At 36.7% G+C, this 16514-nt stretch overlaps 1 protein-coding gene across 1 annotated transcript; it reads left to right on the top strand.

Annotated features, from left to right (window-relative positions):
- Positions 1-13140: 13140 nt before the first annotated feature.
- LOC112001074 (uncharacterized) lies at positions 13141-15503 on the top strand. Its single transcript, XM_024033238.1, has 2 exons — positions 13141-13273; positions 14830-15503. Exons 1-2 carry the CDS (start codon positions 13141-13143, stop codon positions 15501-15503), a joined length of 807 nt encoding a protein of 268 aa, XP_023889006.1.
- Positions 15504-16514: the final 1011 nt, after the last annotated feature.

Genomic DNA, 16514 nt, shown 5'->3' on the forward strand with positions numbered 1-16514 from the left:
ACATGCTAGAGGCATTTTGTCGGAAATTGGAACTAGTATTAGGGGGATTAATAATAATACTAAAAATAAGAAATACTTGAGTTTATGCTAAAAAAAATAATAATAAGTACATGAGTTGTGCTGTGACTTTCTGGAGTTAGGTATGCATGTTTGTAGACGCTTTTCGGTGACAGTGCTGGCCTGGCAGCCAGCGTTGGGCGTGGAAAAAGCTCCACATACTGTTTGCTGTTATCTTTGTTGTTGCTGCTGTTGTAAATTAAAAAGCAGAGTGACAACCACTACACGTTCACGGCAAATTGGTTGGGCCGGTTGAGCTTTTTAAAGCTTAAATATTAGGCTGGGTTGGCTTTTGAATTTTGTTAATTAATAATTTTGGGCTGAGCTTTTTTAAAACTTTTTTGAAGCGAAAGTATTGGACCGGGCTGCTGAGTTTTTTAAAATTTTCAAACAATTTATTTCATGAAGCAAAAATTACTTTACTGTGTTTACACTTCACACAGAAAACACGAGAAGCAATGAAGCAAAAATCTTTCGTTGCAATTCTGAGCTAGTCTTATAATATAATGAAATAATGTTTCTTCCTCTTAGATTTATGGTGAATTCTACCTTAAATTTAATAAGTAGATCTCATCATGAATGTGAGAAGAATATGTATTATTCTTCGTACTTCGAAAGTACCTAAGAATTATTATTTTTTTCCTTGAGAAGAATTACTTGAAAGGGAAAGTACCATAAACAATTAAAAACATAGTAAACACAATTTATTTAAAGGTCCAATTAACGAGTATTCTTAAAACATTTATTAATAGACTATTTTATGATCTGATACAACTTTTAAAGGAAATATAAAAAACTGTAAAACAAATTAGTTACTTTTTTTTTTCTTTTCTCATAAAATGTTTTTAAAAATGTTTTCAAAACTAATTGCTTTTAACGTTTTTATTTATTTAATGGTATTGAAAAATTAAAATAAAAACAAAAATAAATTGCAAATACAAAATACCATCTCAAATATTCCTTCGTAATAAACACCATCTCTCACTGGGTAAAACAAAACAAACAATATACACAACAAACATACCTGCTGGCTGCTGCATAAAACTTATACTATCACACACACACACTACCATCAAAACAACAAGAGTTCTATTAAAATATAGACTTCGATTACAATGCGCAATTTCTCATCTTGAAGCCTAGGGTTTGTTCTGTTAACTTATTCCTTTTGTTACTCTTTTATTTCCTATTTTCTACTTGTGCTGCATCAGTTGGATTTTAGCTCTGAATTTGTGCGGTGGGGAGTGGCATTCTGAAATTGATGCTTACTTCGTGTTTTTGGTTCAACGAAAGGGGATTTGAAAAGGAAATCCATGATAGTTTGGCTCAAATTGTTGCCGCCCCCAAAGAAGAAAAACTGTTCCCCATTTATGATGTTTTATGAATTATTTCATAAGAAAAATCTTATTGCACACTCTATTTGAAATTGTGTTTTCAAAACACAATTGCAGTTCATGTGATAGTGTGTGTATGATAAGTGTATAATAGTAAGTGTGTGATAATCATTACTCTATTGGCCTATCGTAATCTTTTACTAGAGGAAAATGAATGATTACAAAAGATTCACCTGAATAAAGCACATAGAAATTAATCTATGACAGTTTAGCTAAAATTGTTGTCACCCCTCAAGAAGAAAAACTATTCCCCATTTATGATGTTTCATGAGAGAGAGAGAGAATAATAGTGCCAAATTTAAGATATATCAAATGAGAGTATGTAAACTTGCTTTAAAACGTCATAACATCCCAGAAACATTGTACCTACCAACATCCCAGCTTAGTAGTACAATTACATATTCGACTTTTTGGATAATTATGGAAAATATGTGTTAATAAATTTTATTTTTTCCTATATTTATGTAATATATATATATATATATATATATAAAATAAAACCTACCTGTTAAAATGTGAGTTGGATTCTAACAAGTAATAACAATCGATTCTGTGGGTTCCATTTAGCTCAACTAGTAAAATTTCTGATGGTTGTATAAGAGATCTAAGGTTCAATCCCCGCCTACACTAAAAATTGATTGGTGTCTTGGTCTGATGATAAAGAGCTATCATTAGAAGCGGTCGCCATAGGTTGAAACTCTCAAAAAAAAAAAAAAAACAATCGATTCTTCTCTAAAATTGTTTAAGAAAAAAAAGGACCAAATTGAATTGCACTTCCCTCGTAACTATAATCTAATTGCAATGTCCCGCCACACTATAAAACTGAGCAATATATAACCTCTTATTTTGTGCATAATTTTTTTTTAAAAAAAATTTTAATTTTTTTTAGATGAAATAGTTATTGATATTTAATCATTTTGACATTTTGTAAAATTTTGCAGGCATAGAATGTATAAGAAAAAAAAGTTATTAAGTAAATTAACATTAACAAAACTTACACTAGGTATAACTAGAACTTAACACACTCAAACAATGTGACCTGTGTATTATAGTTTTCTGCTATTTCTGTAGGTTCAGTAGATAGCTTTTGGAACTATTACGGTTTATTGTTAGTGTAAATTGTATCGCCGCTACCACCGCGCACCTTTGGTACAGTGGTCACTCCACAAATATAAATTCTTTTGAGGTGTGAGGGGCAAGGGTTGGGTTCAAGTCTCCAGGAGGAGCTACACACACATATACACTTAGATTAAGTTAGAGTAGAAATTATATCTTGTAAAAAAAAAAAAAAATTGTATAGCCGCTTTAAGTAACTTGATGTTGGTTTTATTAACTTGAGTTGGGTTGTAGCTTAATTTGTTGATTTGGTTTTTAAAAAATGAAATTTTCTATTTAAATAAGAAGACTAGTTTTAGTGCTGTGTTTTTGTATTTGGGTCCTAGATTTAATGTTTATTTTTGTTTTCTTGATAACCATAGATTTTGTTGACGACGTGGATTGTAATAGTTTTAGGATGCATTGAGAAAACGTTTGGTGGAATAGTTAACTAAGAGAGGTAATAAGACCGACCTTCAATTGGGTCCATGTCGAGTGTTTATAAATCATTGTCTTTTGTCCTTATCTTTTAGATTTGATATTGTCATTAAGTTGGACTTTTTTTATTAAATTTTTGTTATACCATCAAGAAACCAACTGTGAGTATGATTGTTGGGTTCAATTAATCGTGGCACAATAATATCACTTGGTAAGATAAGAAATTATGGTGGTTACAAGTTTTCTGCTGGGCTTCAAGATTAAATATTCGAAATTAATCCCTCCCTCTCTCGGATCATAAATAGTACTGTGCATACCCAAAATATGGTTATTGGGCTCAACCTCGATTTGGGCTCACAATCTATTTGTATCGTGAGCTTTGAGTTTTCTACTATGGTGGTCCTATGCTCGGTAACCCAAATACACTCTGGTTTCCTTATACCCCTCTCTTTACCTCACAGAGTCACTCTTTTTTCTTCTTGGTTTAGTCACTCTTTCTTCTTCGTTTTCTCTCCAGATTTTCCAACCCCCTCAACCTCTCACCCTAGTCTCTTATTTATAGCGTGAGGTTAGTGGGAGTGTCATGATTATTCCTGATTATAAGTGGAAATGGGGGTCCAATTCCATTGTTTCTAAGTGAATGTTTCGTTGAGAGTGGTAGTAGTGGCATTGGAACGGGTTCCCACCTCCTAAAGGTTGTGTGGCAGCGATATTTCCCAAGCTATACTAGGCAGTTGAGATAGGACCTTCGAGCAATCACGTTCCCATCCGAGACATAATTGACCGGGCAAGGCCCAAATTGCGCCCCGAGGTGTGTCTAGGCCAAGATTACAGGCCCAATGTGCCTTGGGTCAAGCATCGCGGCACGAGGCCTAGGCCTATGGCTTAGTGGGCCTAGGGCCCTACCCCGTACAAGGGGTCTGGGCCAGGTACCGTACAATAGGGCTAGGGTCAAAGGCCCAAATGGCTCGAGGATCCTATACCGTACAAGTACATTTCTCAAGAAAGTTTTTAATAACAGAGATAAGCTCGTTCAAGGTGTCAGAGAAAATTATATATATATATATATATATATAATTTTATTTTTTCCATAATTAACTTAACAAACATTAATTTCTGGCCCCAGGCTTCACGTACAGTTGTATATTTAGTGAAATTTGACATGGAAATGTTTTTTAGAAAGTAAAAATTCTTAATGTGAAATTTTTGTTGAAACTAATTGAGTTTATAACAAACATTAAAATGATATTCTAAACCAACTGTTTTTTTGTAGGAAAGTTGGCCTTTACTAAAAGAGATTAAATTCTATAAGGATGTGGTGTAAAACCCATGTTTTACCCCTCTAATCCTAACATGCCACATCATCTTATCATATATTTAAGAATAAACACAATCACACTCAATCAATTCTAATACCCATATATAAATCCAACCAAATTGGGAATCTATTGAGATGTTATTAGATATGATAGGATGTATTGAATTTTAATAAATTTTAAGTAAAATGCTAATGTGGCAATCACTTATTGGATGGTGTAAAACATAGGTTTTACACCCCATCCTTATAGAATTTAATCTCTTACTAAAAAGGTTATGAGTTAAGGTAAGATTTTTACTAGAGGATTGCTTTTCGTGCAAAGAAATATAATGAGTTGATATGATAATTTAAATTGATTACATTTTCATACTTACACTTTAATAATGAAAATATTTAAGAATCCATGATTTTAATATAGGCTTTCACTTGCTATGCTTTGTTGTTAATAATGTAGATATTTGGCGAAATTCAATGGACATGTTGACAGTTGGATGTAGTTGAAAAATTATTTTATTTGTTCCACTTAAACTCAAATGGTCAATGTTAATGTATATTATCAGTATAGAATACATATAATTTTTTATTACATTGTTTGTAATCTAATTCAAGAAATATGACTACCTTCTTATTTTTGCCGTTTAGTCTTATTGTTGAAACTTGAAACTGGTTCAAAATGCTCTCTACATGTTTAACCTAATTATATAAAAGACAGTATATCTTCAGCTTGTTATGTGTTTTATGGAGGAGAGAGGGAATTAAGAAACTGTTAATTATTTATTTTTGCTTGTTCAACTGCTAGAGCAGTGTGGTTTGCTTGTAGCATAAAGGTTTGATTTATTGCAACCTCAATCAATAACTTTTTAGTGATTATTTAATATTTGAACATGCTTCTGATAATACCTTGCTTGTAATTCTGATTGAAGGTGTCTTATCTTATGGTCTATTTGGTTTTTAGAAACAAAGTTGTGTTTGAAGGATTGTCTATATTACCTAATGGTTGAATATGGCATATGGTGGACTTATACATGTAGAAGAATGCTTATTGCTGGGATTAATCTAAAAAATGACAAGTTACTCTAAGAAAAAAAGATTTAATGGACTTAGTGTATACTGTGTAAGGACAAGCTGGAGAGAAGTATGATGCTTTGCTGTTATGGTGCTGCACCAACAATAAAAAATGAGGCAGTCATTATAGCTTTCAGAAGCTTTTGGGGCACTTGTTTGAAGCATTGTATAATGCTATTATCCTGTTTACTATTCATCATCTTTTGTTGGAGCTTCTTTATATATTTGTCATTACATTCATACCCCATGCATAAAGTTTCCACTTTTTTCCAGGTTTGGGAAAGATTATCTTAAACAGTCTTATCCCCAAAATCTTGCCATTATATTGAACAATAATATAAGTTCAAATATTAAACCTTTTTTTTTTTTTAAAAGGAAGTTTCAACCTATAGTGTCCGTTCATGATGATAACTCTTTATTATCAGACTAAGACGCCAATCAGTGTTAAACCTATTTATAACACTGTGCGGGGTGCAAATGAGACTGATGGACCAAGTCCCACTTGGGCTCACAACTTATTTGTATGTTGGGTCAGGATTTTCCACTCTGGGTCATTTTCACCATGGAGACTCAATGAGATCCCTTTTCTCTCTTTTAGTGCCTCCCCACCTCTCCACTCAAAGTGTTTTCCTTGGTTTTTCTTATATCTGTTCGCTCCCTCACTTTGTCCAACAACCCCCTTCTTCCTTGTCCCTCTCTTCCTTTTATAGCTCAAAGTCCAGGGAGAGGCTTTTAATGTTCCAGCAGTTAGTGCGATAGAAGGTCAAGTAGAGTTGCCAGTAAGTGGGAGACCAGGCTTGGATGGCCTTGGAACTTGGTTTCCACTTCTGTGGATAGCTCGGCAGAGACGTTTCGTGCTTAGTGCGTTGGGAGGTCCAGTAGAAGTGATGATAAGTGGAAGCCTAGGCTCGGATGACCTCGGAACTTGGTTCCCACTTTTGTGGATATCTCGGCAGAGGCGTTTCAGAGAATCCAGCCGGGCAAACGAGGGTGGCGTGCCCGTTCGCCGAACCCTTCTTACGTGCCCGGTAAAGTAATCGCCGATCATGTCTCGTAGTGGGGCTTGGGCCCCCGGCATGTGTAGGTACAGATTGGGCTTTTGGGTGAGTGAGAACTGGGCCTGTGTGCTGTGCCCTTGTAGCGGAGGTCCAAGACTAGATGGGCTCAAGCATTCAGATGCCGCACAAACACAATTACACAACCAATATGTAAATCATATTTAGTGTGAATAGAATAAATAAAAAAAATGAAAAATTGACATTTCAAAATTCAATTACAAGTACAATAAACCTTTTGCCCTAAGGAATACAAATTCCATACGCAAGCCACCCTCGACATTACCTTAATTGACAGCTTTCTCCATACTCCAACATCCAACTACAATTAAAAAGTCCCAAGGCCAAATCTTGTACTTCAGGTCAACGAACAGCTTATGGATCAATAATTGCGATTTACCTGCCAGACAAAAACTGGAATTTTTTAATTCCAGATTTGATTAGAAGTAGCTTTCAGGTTTGATGCGCCCATTGTTTTTGCTAATACCAACCAATGTTATCAAATGCAGCACTAATACCACACCGACACCGTATTCACTTTTAGAGACTCTACTCTGCTTACAATTCTAACAATAAATTCTACCATATGAAATTAGTTTTTGTTAGAAAAACTCAGTTATAAACATAGAAAAGAGGTTTAATACAAATGATCTATTTACAATAACTGTTTCTGTGTGATAAAATATGGTTAATACAAATGGTCTGTGTGATAAAATATATAAGCTCAAAAGCTTTGATAAACAGAGAATGGTGACAAAGTTGAAAATGGAGAGAAATTCTTTGGCTGTGTTTCGTATTCCTGAATCAGACAAATTGATAAGTTGGTCGATGAGTCAAGACTAAGATTATACGAAAATGTGATTTTTATTTCCAGAACTATTAGCAAGGGAAGACACATGTGAAGATGATTGCATAAGATTTGATACACACAATGGCAACAGGACACCAAAAACTTCAACTTGTGTTAGCAGAACCATAAAACTCTAATTTTTATCACAGCCACTCGATGCATAAAACCCAACTGAATTTCCCTAATAATCACTCAAAAGGAAAAATTCAACTGAAATGCAAGACACGGTAAGCAATGCCACATTAGAATCTAAGTCTTAATCCATCCCCTATATGTCTATATGAAATTATTTTTTTGCTACCACCCCCTTCTCCTAAAAGATCTATTTATTAGTATAATTAACATCATGCGAGACTACATATATTGCAATTGTTAAAAAAACCAGAACAACATAAATCTCCATATAAATTATTTCCACCAAAAAGGAGAAAATTTTCAAACAATGTTATGGTTTGCTTTCCAATCAAATAAAATTATGCATGTAAAGTTTATAGTTTTCTAATAAAAAGGTACCTTTGGCTTTCAGTTACTTATACACAAAAAAAAGAAAAGAAAAAAAAAAAAGAAAAAAAAAAGAAAAAGAAAAGGATGTACCTTTCAATTGCCCCTTCCAACTTACACCTAAGCCACCACATATCATTGTCGAACTCCCTCACTCAACATTTTACATAATCCCATAGTTTACATATATTGAGAAGGCACACACTTATGGTAGATTTGTGGTTATAAGCTTTTGTTTTATTTTGTTTCATGTATAAAAAATTACTTTGATTTTTAAAGTAATAGCATAAAAACAATAGTATTCCTCTCCTTAAAATTCACAAACCAGTGAACAATCGGTGAACACATCCTGAAAATACTAATTGGGTAATTTCCAATCAAACCGTGGCACCGATAGCAAAACATTTCCACAAAAACTTGTTGGATGCACAAAATAAGTGTGTGTTTGGATCTAAATTAAAAAGCCAACTTATTTTACTATTCAACTTATTTTTGCTACTATTCATAGGCCTCATTACACTTTTTGATATTATTTATAAGTTCCACTGTACTATTTCAGCTAACTTTTGCCTTTATCAACAGTATTTTTAGTAAAAAAATTTTAATTTCAGTAAAATAAGCGAATCCCAAACAGACCCTAAACTTGTTTCAACCTTAGTCAGAGGTATGCTCGTAATTTAAAACCCTCAAAATAAAGATGATAGTTCTTGAATGCAATTTATTAAAAATAGAAGTTTAGGGGTACCCAATTTTTGGTTAATATAACCCACAAAAAAAAAAAAAAAAACCAGCTTAACTAAGATTTTTAAGAAAAAAAACCATAATAACTCTTTCCAAAGTTTCAAGTTTAACAAATCTTAATGGTCTGTTTGAATTGAGGAGGAAGGAAGGGGAGTAGAGTAGAGTAGGATTAACCCAAAATTAGCATATTTTTAGTCAACTCTATTCTTCTCCACTCTCCCCTTAATTCAAACAGACCATAAACTTGTAATCACATAAAAACTATGCAGATCTAATCCTCAAAGAGCTAGAGAAGGAGGGAGAGCTGACCTGGGTAGCTGGGCTGCAGCTCCTCTTGAGAGAGGAGGATAATTTTAAGGTTTGTTTGAAATCCGCTTATTTTGCTGTAACTGAAATTTTTTTGCTGAAAGTATTGTAAATAAAGGTAAAATTTAGCTGAAATAGTATAGTGGGACCTATGAATAATACAAAAAAGTTCAATAGGACCCATGAATAGTAGCAAAAAAAAGTTATATAATAAAATAAGTTGGCAAAATTAATCATGTCAAATGGACACTTAGCCTTCGTTTGGATAGTGCGTCTAGCGTTTTGATGGTGCGTTTGGCCATTTTTTGTGGGTTCCGTGCACTGTTCACGTGACCTGCAAGTCATTAATTTATGCAAAATTTTCTTTAAAATTGGATCTCAAGGCAATATTTACACATTTAATAAAAATTATTTTGCTACAATGTTTTCAGTTTCTAGTTTTCAGTTTTCAGTTTTCAACAATAAGCGGTATCCAAATAGACCCTTAGTAAGAAAAAAAGAAGGAGAGGAAGGATTTGCCACTTTGAGATTTTTTAAAAGTAAAGGGCGAAATTAGAAAACTTACAAATTAAAAGAGAGTGAGAACCATAATCCAATGCTTCTGATCATCTCATCGACTTATCTTCTTATAACTAATTCCCTTTTGCTGTCCATCACTCTCTGTGCATGAGTTTTTGTCTCAGCAGTGAGTGAGCACAAATGAAGTGAAATTTTAGAATGAAACGGTGTGTTTTGATCAACAAGCCTTACCAAAAGAAGAGACATAACTAAAAAAAAAAAAAAAAAATTCTTCTTAAGGCTCCTGACACCTTTTTTATGTATAGTTGGTGAAAGATTATTAGAAGTATCAAGTACAAGTTGATAGATTAGTAGAAACGTAGCAAGTAGAAGTTGTTACCATTGTATGAAAATTTAAAAATGTGGAGCAAGAGCTTTTGTTAGCATTTGATATGTTTGTAGGAGCGGGATGGAATTTATGTTGGTCTCAAGCTTTGCATAGTAGTATAATTAAATTATGTTGGTCTCAATCGATTTGCTTTTTCTCTCGCTGGCTCTCTCCCTTGAGACGACCTGCAACGATGAAACCCTAATGCCTGTATAGGCCTCATTTTCCTCATTTCGGTGGAACCTCATCTTTAGTGTCTTCTCTAAATCTTCACTACCCACCCTCACTAGCCATGGACGACCTTATTGAATGATGGGCAAAGCTATCATTCAATACACAAGAAAGCCAAATCGTCCCTCTTGCATTCGATATTGAAGATAACAGTAAGGTCCTTATTGCAAAGCTTTTCACCAAACGCAGAGCTAGCATGGAAGCTCTATCATGGACCCTTAAAAGCATGTGGCGCTCCATACAAGACTTCGAACTCTGAGATCTCGGATCCAATATGGTTTTGATTCTTTTCTCCAATGAAGCCGACTCCCTTAAGATCCTTGACCAGCAACCATGATCATTTGACAAGTACCTGATAGGTTTCTATAAATCGATGGTAGAGGAGTCCGTTGATGATGCCAAGTTTAACAGCGCCTCATTTTGGATTCAGGTGGACAACTTACCCTTTAGCCGAATGAACCGAGCCAACACAGAAGCTATTGGGTTATCCCTGGGTAAACTGAAACAAGTTGATGCGTCGCCAACCGGAGAATGTCGTGGTCGTTATCTTCGAATCCAAGTTGACATTGATACCAGCCAACCCCTTTCTCGTGGCCGTTTTGTAGACTTAGGTGACTCGGACCCACTCTGGATCTTGCTTAATATGAAAGGCTACCCGTGTACTGCTACTGGTGTGGCCTCCTAAATCATGACGAGAAAGGCTGCCAAACTTGGATTGATAGTGGCAGCTCACTAAAGAAAGAAGAGCAGCAGTACGGCCTTGGCTTCGGGCAACCGTACACAACATCCAGCAACCGCAAACTGTGAACACTAAGATAACACAAACCACATCGCCACCCCCGACTCACCGCCCCACTCCTTGCCTATCCACAAAACCGACCCCACCAATGGCAAACACCTCGGACCCACCATTACCACCATCATCGTCTGACACTAGCATGACTTTAGCACCACTTTTCAAACATACCCCTACAAATAAAGAAAGAAATAATATCAAATCATGATCTTTTCCATGCACACATTACGAAAATTGACCACGCTATAAATTACTTTCCAAATAGAAACTCCATGCAACTAGCAGAATCCCACCCATGTGCCCATGAAAATACTTCCATTTTTTAGCCCTTAAAGTCAACTACTCCACGAAAAGACATCACTACCTTGCCAGGGACACAGGACCTTACCTCCATTACACTTGAACCACACATCTCATACTCACACCTAAGCTGCAACACTGAATCTTTAGTGGGCCCAAAAATTGGTACATGGCGTAAACTTGGGCCACCGACCCATGCAATGGACACCTCTGAAAATACTGAATAGGTGCTTGGCCTAAAACGTAAGTGTGATAACACTGAACCAGATATTTCCATTCTCACAGGCAAAAAGAAAAAATGCCTGGACGATGAAACAAAGGCTCCGAGTAAACTTTTGGCGGACAACTTGGTATCGGCGGTGGCTGCTACGCAGCACCGTCGAACGCAATGAATATAATAAGCTAGAACTGTCGGGGGCTTGGGAACCCCTAAACAGTTACGCTCTCAAGAGGGCACTGAAGAGAAAAGCTCCCATTTGTGTCTTCTTAGTGGAGACAAAACTCACCACTGAACAACTAAATAGCATGAAACAGAACTAGGATTATAACCAAGGACTTGTAGTGTCCAGTGATGGCTTTAGTGGTGGACTGGCTCTTCTTTGGAAACCCAACACGCAGGTACATGTCCAAAATTTCTTACGGTGGTTTATTGATGCCCATATTTTGTGTAATGACATAGGTTTGAAATGGAGGTTAACCAGCTTCTACGGAGAACCTAATACAAGCAGAAGAGAGGAAACATGGACCTTACTCGAGTCTTTAAAATCTTCCATGGTTATGCCTTGGAGACTATAATGAGATCATCAGCCAAACAGAAAATAGTGGAGGGAGATTGCGGCTAGCTAGACAAATGGACTGGTTCCGCAAAATGATCCATCACTGTGGTTTTACGGACTTGGGATATACTAGCTCTCTATTTACTCAGTCTCGTAATCATCCTGTTAATGGTCGAACCTACATCCGCTTGGATCGAGCACTTGCCACCATAGCATGGAAGTCACTTTTCCAAAACACTATCGAACAATATGTGCTTGCATCTGCTTCGGATCACTCTATGCTCATAATCAACCTCCCTTTAATACGGCATTGACAACCTAAATCACAGCCTCCATTCCACTTTGAAGCAATGTGGTTAAGGGACCCTCGCTGTGCCAAAGTCGTTTAAGAAGCATGGATGGAAGGGCTCTACAAACCAGAGGGCATACCTATCACAAACTACCTTGATAGTTGCAGGGCTAGCTTGACATCATGGAACAAACTAGAATTTGGCCATGTTGGATGCCAAATAGCATGGTTGGAGCAGGAGTTGCAAGCACTTGATCACCAGCCACAACAAAACTTTGAATGAATCTAAGAGGTCCGCAAAGCTCTTGATTGTTGGTTGGACGCAAAAAACACCATGTGGCACTAGCGGGCAAAGCAAATGTGGATCACAGATGGAGATAGAAACACATCTTTTTTCCATTAAAAGGCATCCAACCGCAAGCAGAAAAACTTCATTGAAGGTTTGACTGATGACCATGGCAGGTGGCAAACTAATGATCACTCAATGGAACAGATTGCTTTGGGCTATTTCTGTGATATTTTTCACTCCAATGGTCCTACAGACACTTCAGTAGTTGTTGCAGCAGTCAAACCAATTGTTATTGACTCTGTGAACAAATTCTTGTGCCAACCCTTCCAGGCAGATGAGGTCCACCGAGCATTAAAGTAAATGTATCCAAAGAAATCACCGGGTCCTGATGGTATGCCTTCTTTATTTTACCAACACTTTAGGTATTTATCTGGTGATTGTTTTACTAAAGTTGTACTTGACTATTTAAATTTGAGCATTATTCCCCTCAAGTTTAATGAGACTCATATTATTCTTATTCCCAAAGTTAAGAACCTTACAAAAATAACACAATACAGACCCATAAGCTTGAGCAATATCATCTCAAGGCTAGCCTCAAAAGTCATTGCAAACAGACTTAAGAGGTTCCTACCAAAAATAATCAGTGAACACCAGAGTGCCTTCATGGCCGATCACCTTATCACTGATAAAATCTTGGTCACCTTTGAAACCATGCATTACTTAAACCAAAATAGAAATGGTAAAATATGGGAGATGGCCTTAAAGCTTGACATGAGTAAAGCATTTGATAGAGTGGAATGGGGTTGCCTTCAGGATATCATGCATAAGATGGGTTTTGATAAAAAAATGGGGTTGCCTTCAGTAACATATTCTGTCAGGTTAAATGGTAAGCCTCGTGGCCACATCATCCCTTCTTGGGGTTTGAGGTAAGGGGACCCTATCTCTCTTTTCCTTTTTCTGTTTTGTGCAGAGGGACTCTCATTTCTTCTCCAATAGGCCACAGCAATTGGTCTACTTAAAGGAGTAGCAGCTTGCCCACTCGGCCCATAGATTTCACATCTCTTTTTTAGCAGATGACAGTATTATTTTCTACCAAGCTACTCAGGAAGACTATAGCCACCTGGAACAAATTCTTGAGACATATGAGCATGCATCTGGACAAAAAATAAATTGGGAGAAAACCTTTCTCTTCTTCAATCGAAATACCACACAGGACCTGCAGGAAGAGATGAAGCAACGCTTTGGTGTTGAGGTTATACAACAACATGAAACCTACCTTGGCCTACCCTCGCTCGTTGGTAGATCAAAAACAGAACACCTTTTGTGCTCTGAAGGAAAGGTTAGACAATAAGCCTTCAGGATGGAAGGAAAAGCTGCTCTCCTAGGCAGGAAAGGAGATTCTCATTAAAGCAATGGCCCAAGCAATCCCAGCTTATACAATGAGTGTCTTCAAACTCTCAGATACACTTTGTGATGAGATGACTAGCATGGTGCACTTCTTCTAGTGGGGCCAAACAAATGGAAGAAATAAAATGGCATGGTTGTCATAGGATAAAGTCTATGTTCCAAAATCTGATGGTCGCTTAGGATTTTGAAATCTAAAGGCTTTCAACTTGGCATTTCTCGCCAAGCAAGGATGGAGACTTCAAACAAACACCCATTCCCTAGTTCACCGTCTCCTCAAAGCTCGATTTCCCAAATACTGACTTCCTACATGTAGAGTTGGGCTCAAAACCTTCCTTTGCTTGGAGAAGCATCATGGTTGCACAAGAGGTGGTCAAGACGGGCAGCAGATGGCACATGGGAAATGGCTCCTCAATCCAGATTTGGCTTGACAAGTGGCTGCCTACACATTCCACTTTTTGAGTCACCTCGCCGCGGGCACACTACCTCAAGACTCACGGGTTTGCGTTCTCATAGATGATGAAATGGGTGAATGGAAAGCAGACATGATTCGGCAACACTTCTTGCCAGCTGATGTTGATACAATCTTGGGGATACCAAGGAGCTGAAATCCCACTACAGACCGCTTAATATGGGCTTATACTCCAAGAGGTATATTCACTGTAAATAGTGCTTATAAGGTGGCACTGTCCTTATCTCCCCATGCAAACCCATGCACCACATCACATGACTCTAACCACACTCATTTCTGGCACACAATATGGACCCTCAACATTCCAAATAAATTCAAGACCTTCACATGGAAGGCATGTCACAACACACTACCCACCAAAGTAAACCCCTGTCACTGTGGAATCCTAGAGGAGGCTCTATGTGAAGCATGTGGACTAAGTGAAGAGGCAAGTGGACACCTATTCTGGGATTGCATAAAAGCCCATGAGACTTGGACTGTAGCTGCACTACCCATTGACATGCATGCCGTACACTACAGGAAATTCGTAGACTTCATTTGTCATCTCATCTTTGTCCAACATGTAGGCAAGGAGTTGCTTGAGCTGGTGGTCACCATTGCATGGTGTATGTGGTATACAAGGAACAAAGCACGCCATGGGACCACAAGACAGTCTAGCCAAGAGATAATCTACAAAGCCCAAAACATGATTGAGAGCTACCAGCTTGCCCGCCTGGCGAAACCTCATCATAAGGAACCCGCAGATATAGAGTGGACCCCGCCAAACTTCTCGTGGTACAAGATCAACATCGATGCCGTTGTCTTCGCCGTCTCCAAGTCTGTGGGAATTGGAGTTGTAGTACGTGACCATGAGGGGTCAGTTGTGGTAGCTCTGAGCAAGCGCATGCCACTACCGTTGGTACCTCTTGAAGCCGAAGCAAAAGCCATGCATGAAGCAGTCACTTTCGCCAAAGATGTTGGACTCCAGGATGTCATTTTTGAGACAACCTCGACCATTCTCTCAACTGCCTTGAATGATATCTCCACAGCACCAACCAGCATTGACATCATCATACAGGACACTCATCACAGCTTGCAAGCTTTTCGAAGAACACAGATACAACATGTTAAGCAAATTGGAAATAAGCCAGCACACACTTTGGCCCATCATGCCAAAGGAAGAGAAGACTTTGTTACTTGGATTGAGGAAACTCTCCCATGTATTGAACATTTTGTTTTTCAGGATGTTTTATCCGTTTAGTAATAAAAATACACGTATTTCTCATCAAAAAATAAAATAAAATAAAATAATGTAGGTCTTAAACTAAAACACAACCTCTTAAAAACAGAAGCCAATTATCAATCATATAAGCTACAAAATCATATACACACACATATACATATATCTCGTTATTATATCAAAATAAACTACAAATCGACCAAAACCTTAAAAACCCCATAAATAAAAATCACTCTTTCTACATAAACCAAATCTATAGCATACATATCTCAAACTGCAAACCAGCTAGAGATTGAAAAAATCTAGCAAAGAATCTGTCAAAATCATAAACTCAAATTAAACAATAAAACCCATGAGAAAAATAAAGATAGAGTTTAGCTCTAAGAGGAACAAAGTTTCTCCCCAAACTAGTTTAGAGAGAAATTTTTCAAACTTCTCATATATCTATTTTTTGAATTTAACTGATGAATTTCATGTTCCTTATGTTCTCAACATGCATATCAAATTTTGTTCAAATTGGATGTTATTTTTGTAGGAATTATACTTAAAAATTAATAATTCTAGAGAAACAAATATAATACATCTATCAATTAACAATTATATTATGTGCATATGTAATAAAAATCAACACTAAGATATGAGAAATTTACATACTAAATTATATTATTCAAGGACCTCACAAGCAGTTAGGATGCTCTCCCCAATTGATCAGGATTAATAAGAGCTTTTTTTCCTCTTCTCACACCCCTTGCAAGTGTGGCCTTGGCAATATATATAATATTCAGAAATGACATGACCAGTTATAAAATCCTTTCTATTGTAATAACAATTTATGTAACAAATATGTTACATTCGTTAATAAACAACTTCATTAATTAGATTCATTAATGAATAAGTTCATTAACATGTCATTACTTTTGTAACTCAATACTAACACATGGATTAATCTATCGTTCATATTTAGAATCACTATAATGACATCACCTCTTATAGGAGGCCAAGTTACTGGCAATGACATGATAGATTTATTAA

Source organism: Quercus suber, unplaced genomic scaffold (assembly GCF_002906115.3).
Source record: "Quercus suber isolate HL8 unplaced genomic scaffold, Cork oak 2.0 scaffold_385, whole genome shotgun sequence".
Classification (NCBI taxonomy): Eukaryota; Viridiplantae; Streptophyta; class Magnoliopsida; order Fagales; family Fagaceae; genus Quercus; species Quercus suber.

Coding starts and splice junctions, on each gene's coding strand:
- LOC112001074 (XM_024033238.1), top strand. CDS start 13,141: ATGGCCTTAAAGCTTGACATGAGTAAAGCATTTGATAGAGTGGAATGG. Junction 13,274..14,829: donor ATATTCTGTCAGGTTAAATG/GTAAGCCTCGTG, acceptor TCCAACATGTAG/GCAAGGAGTTGCTTGAGCTG.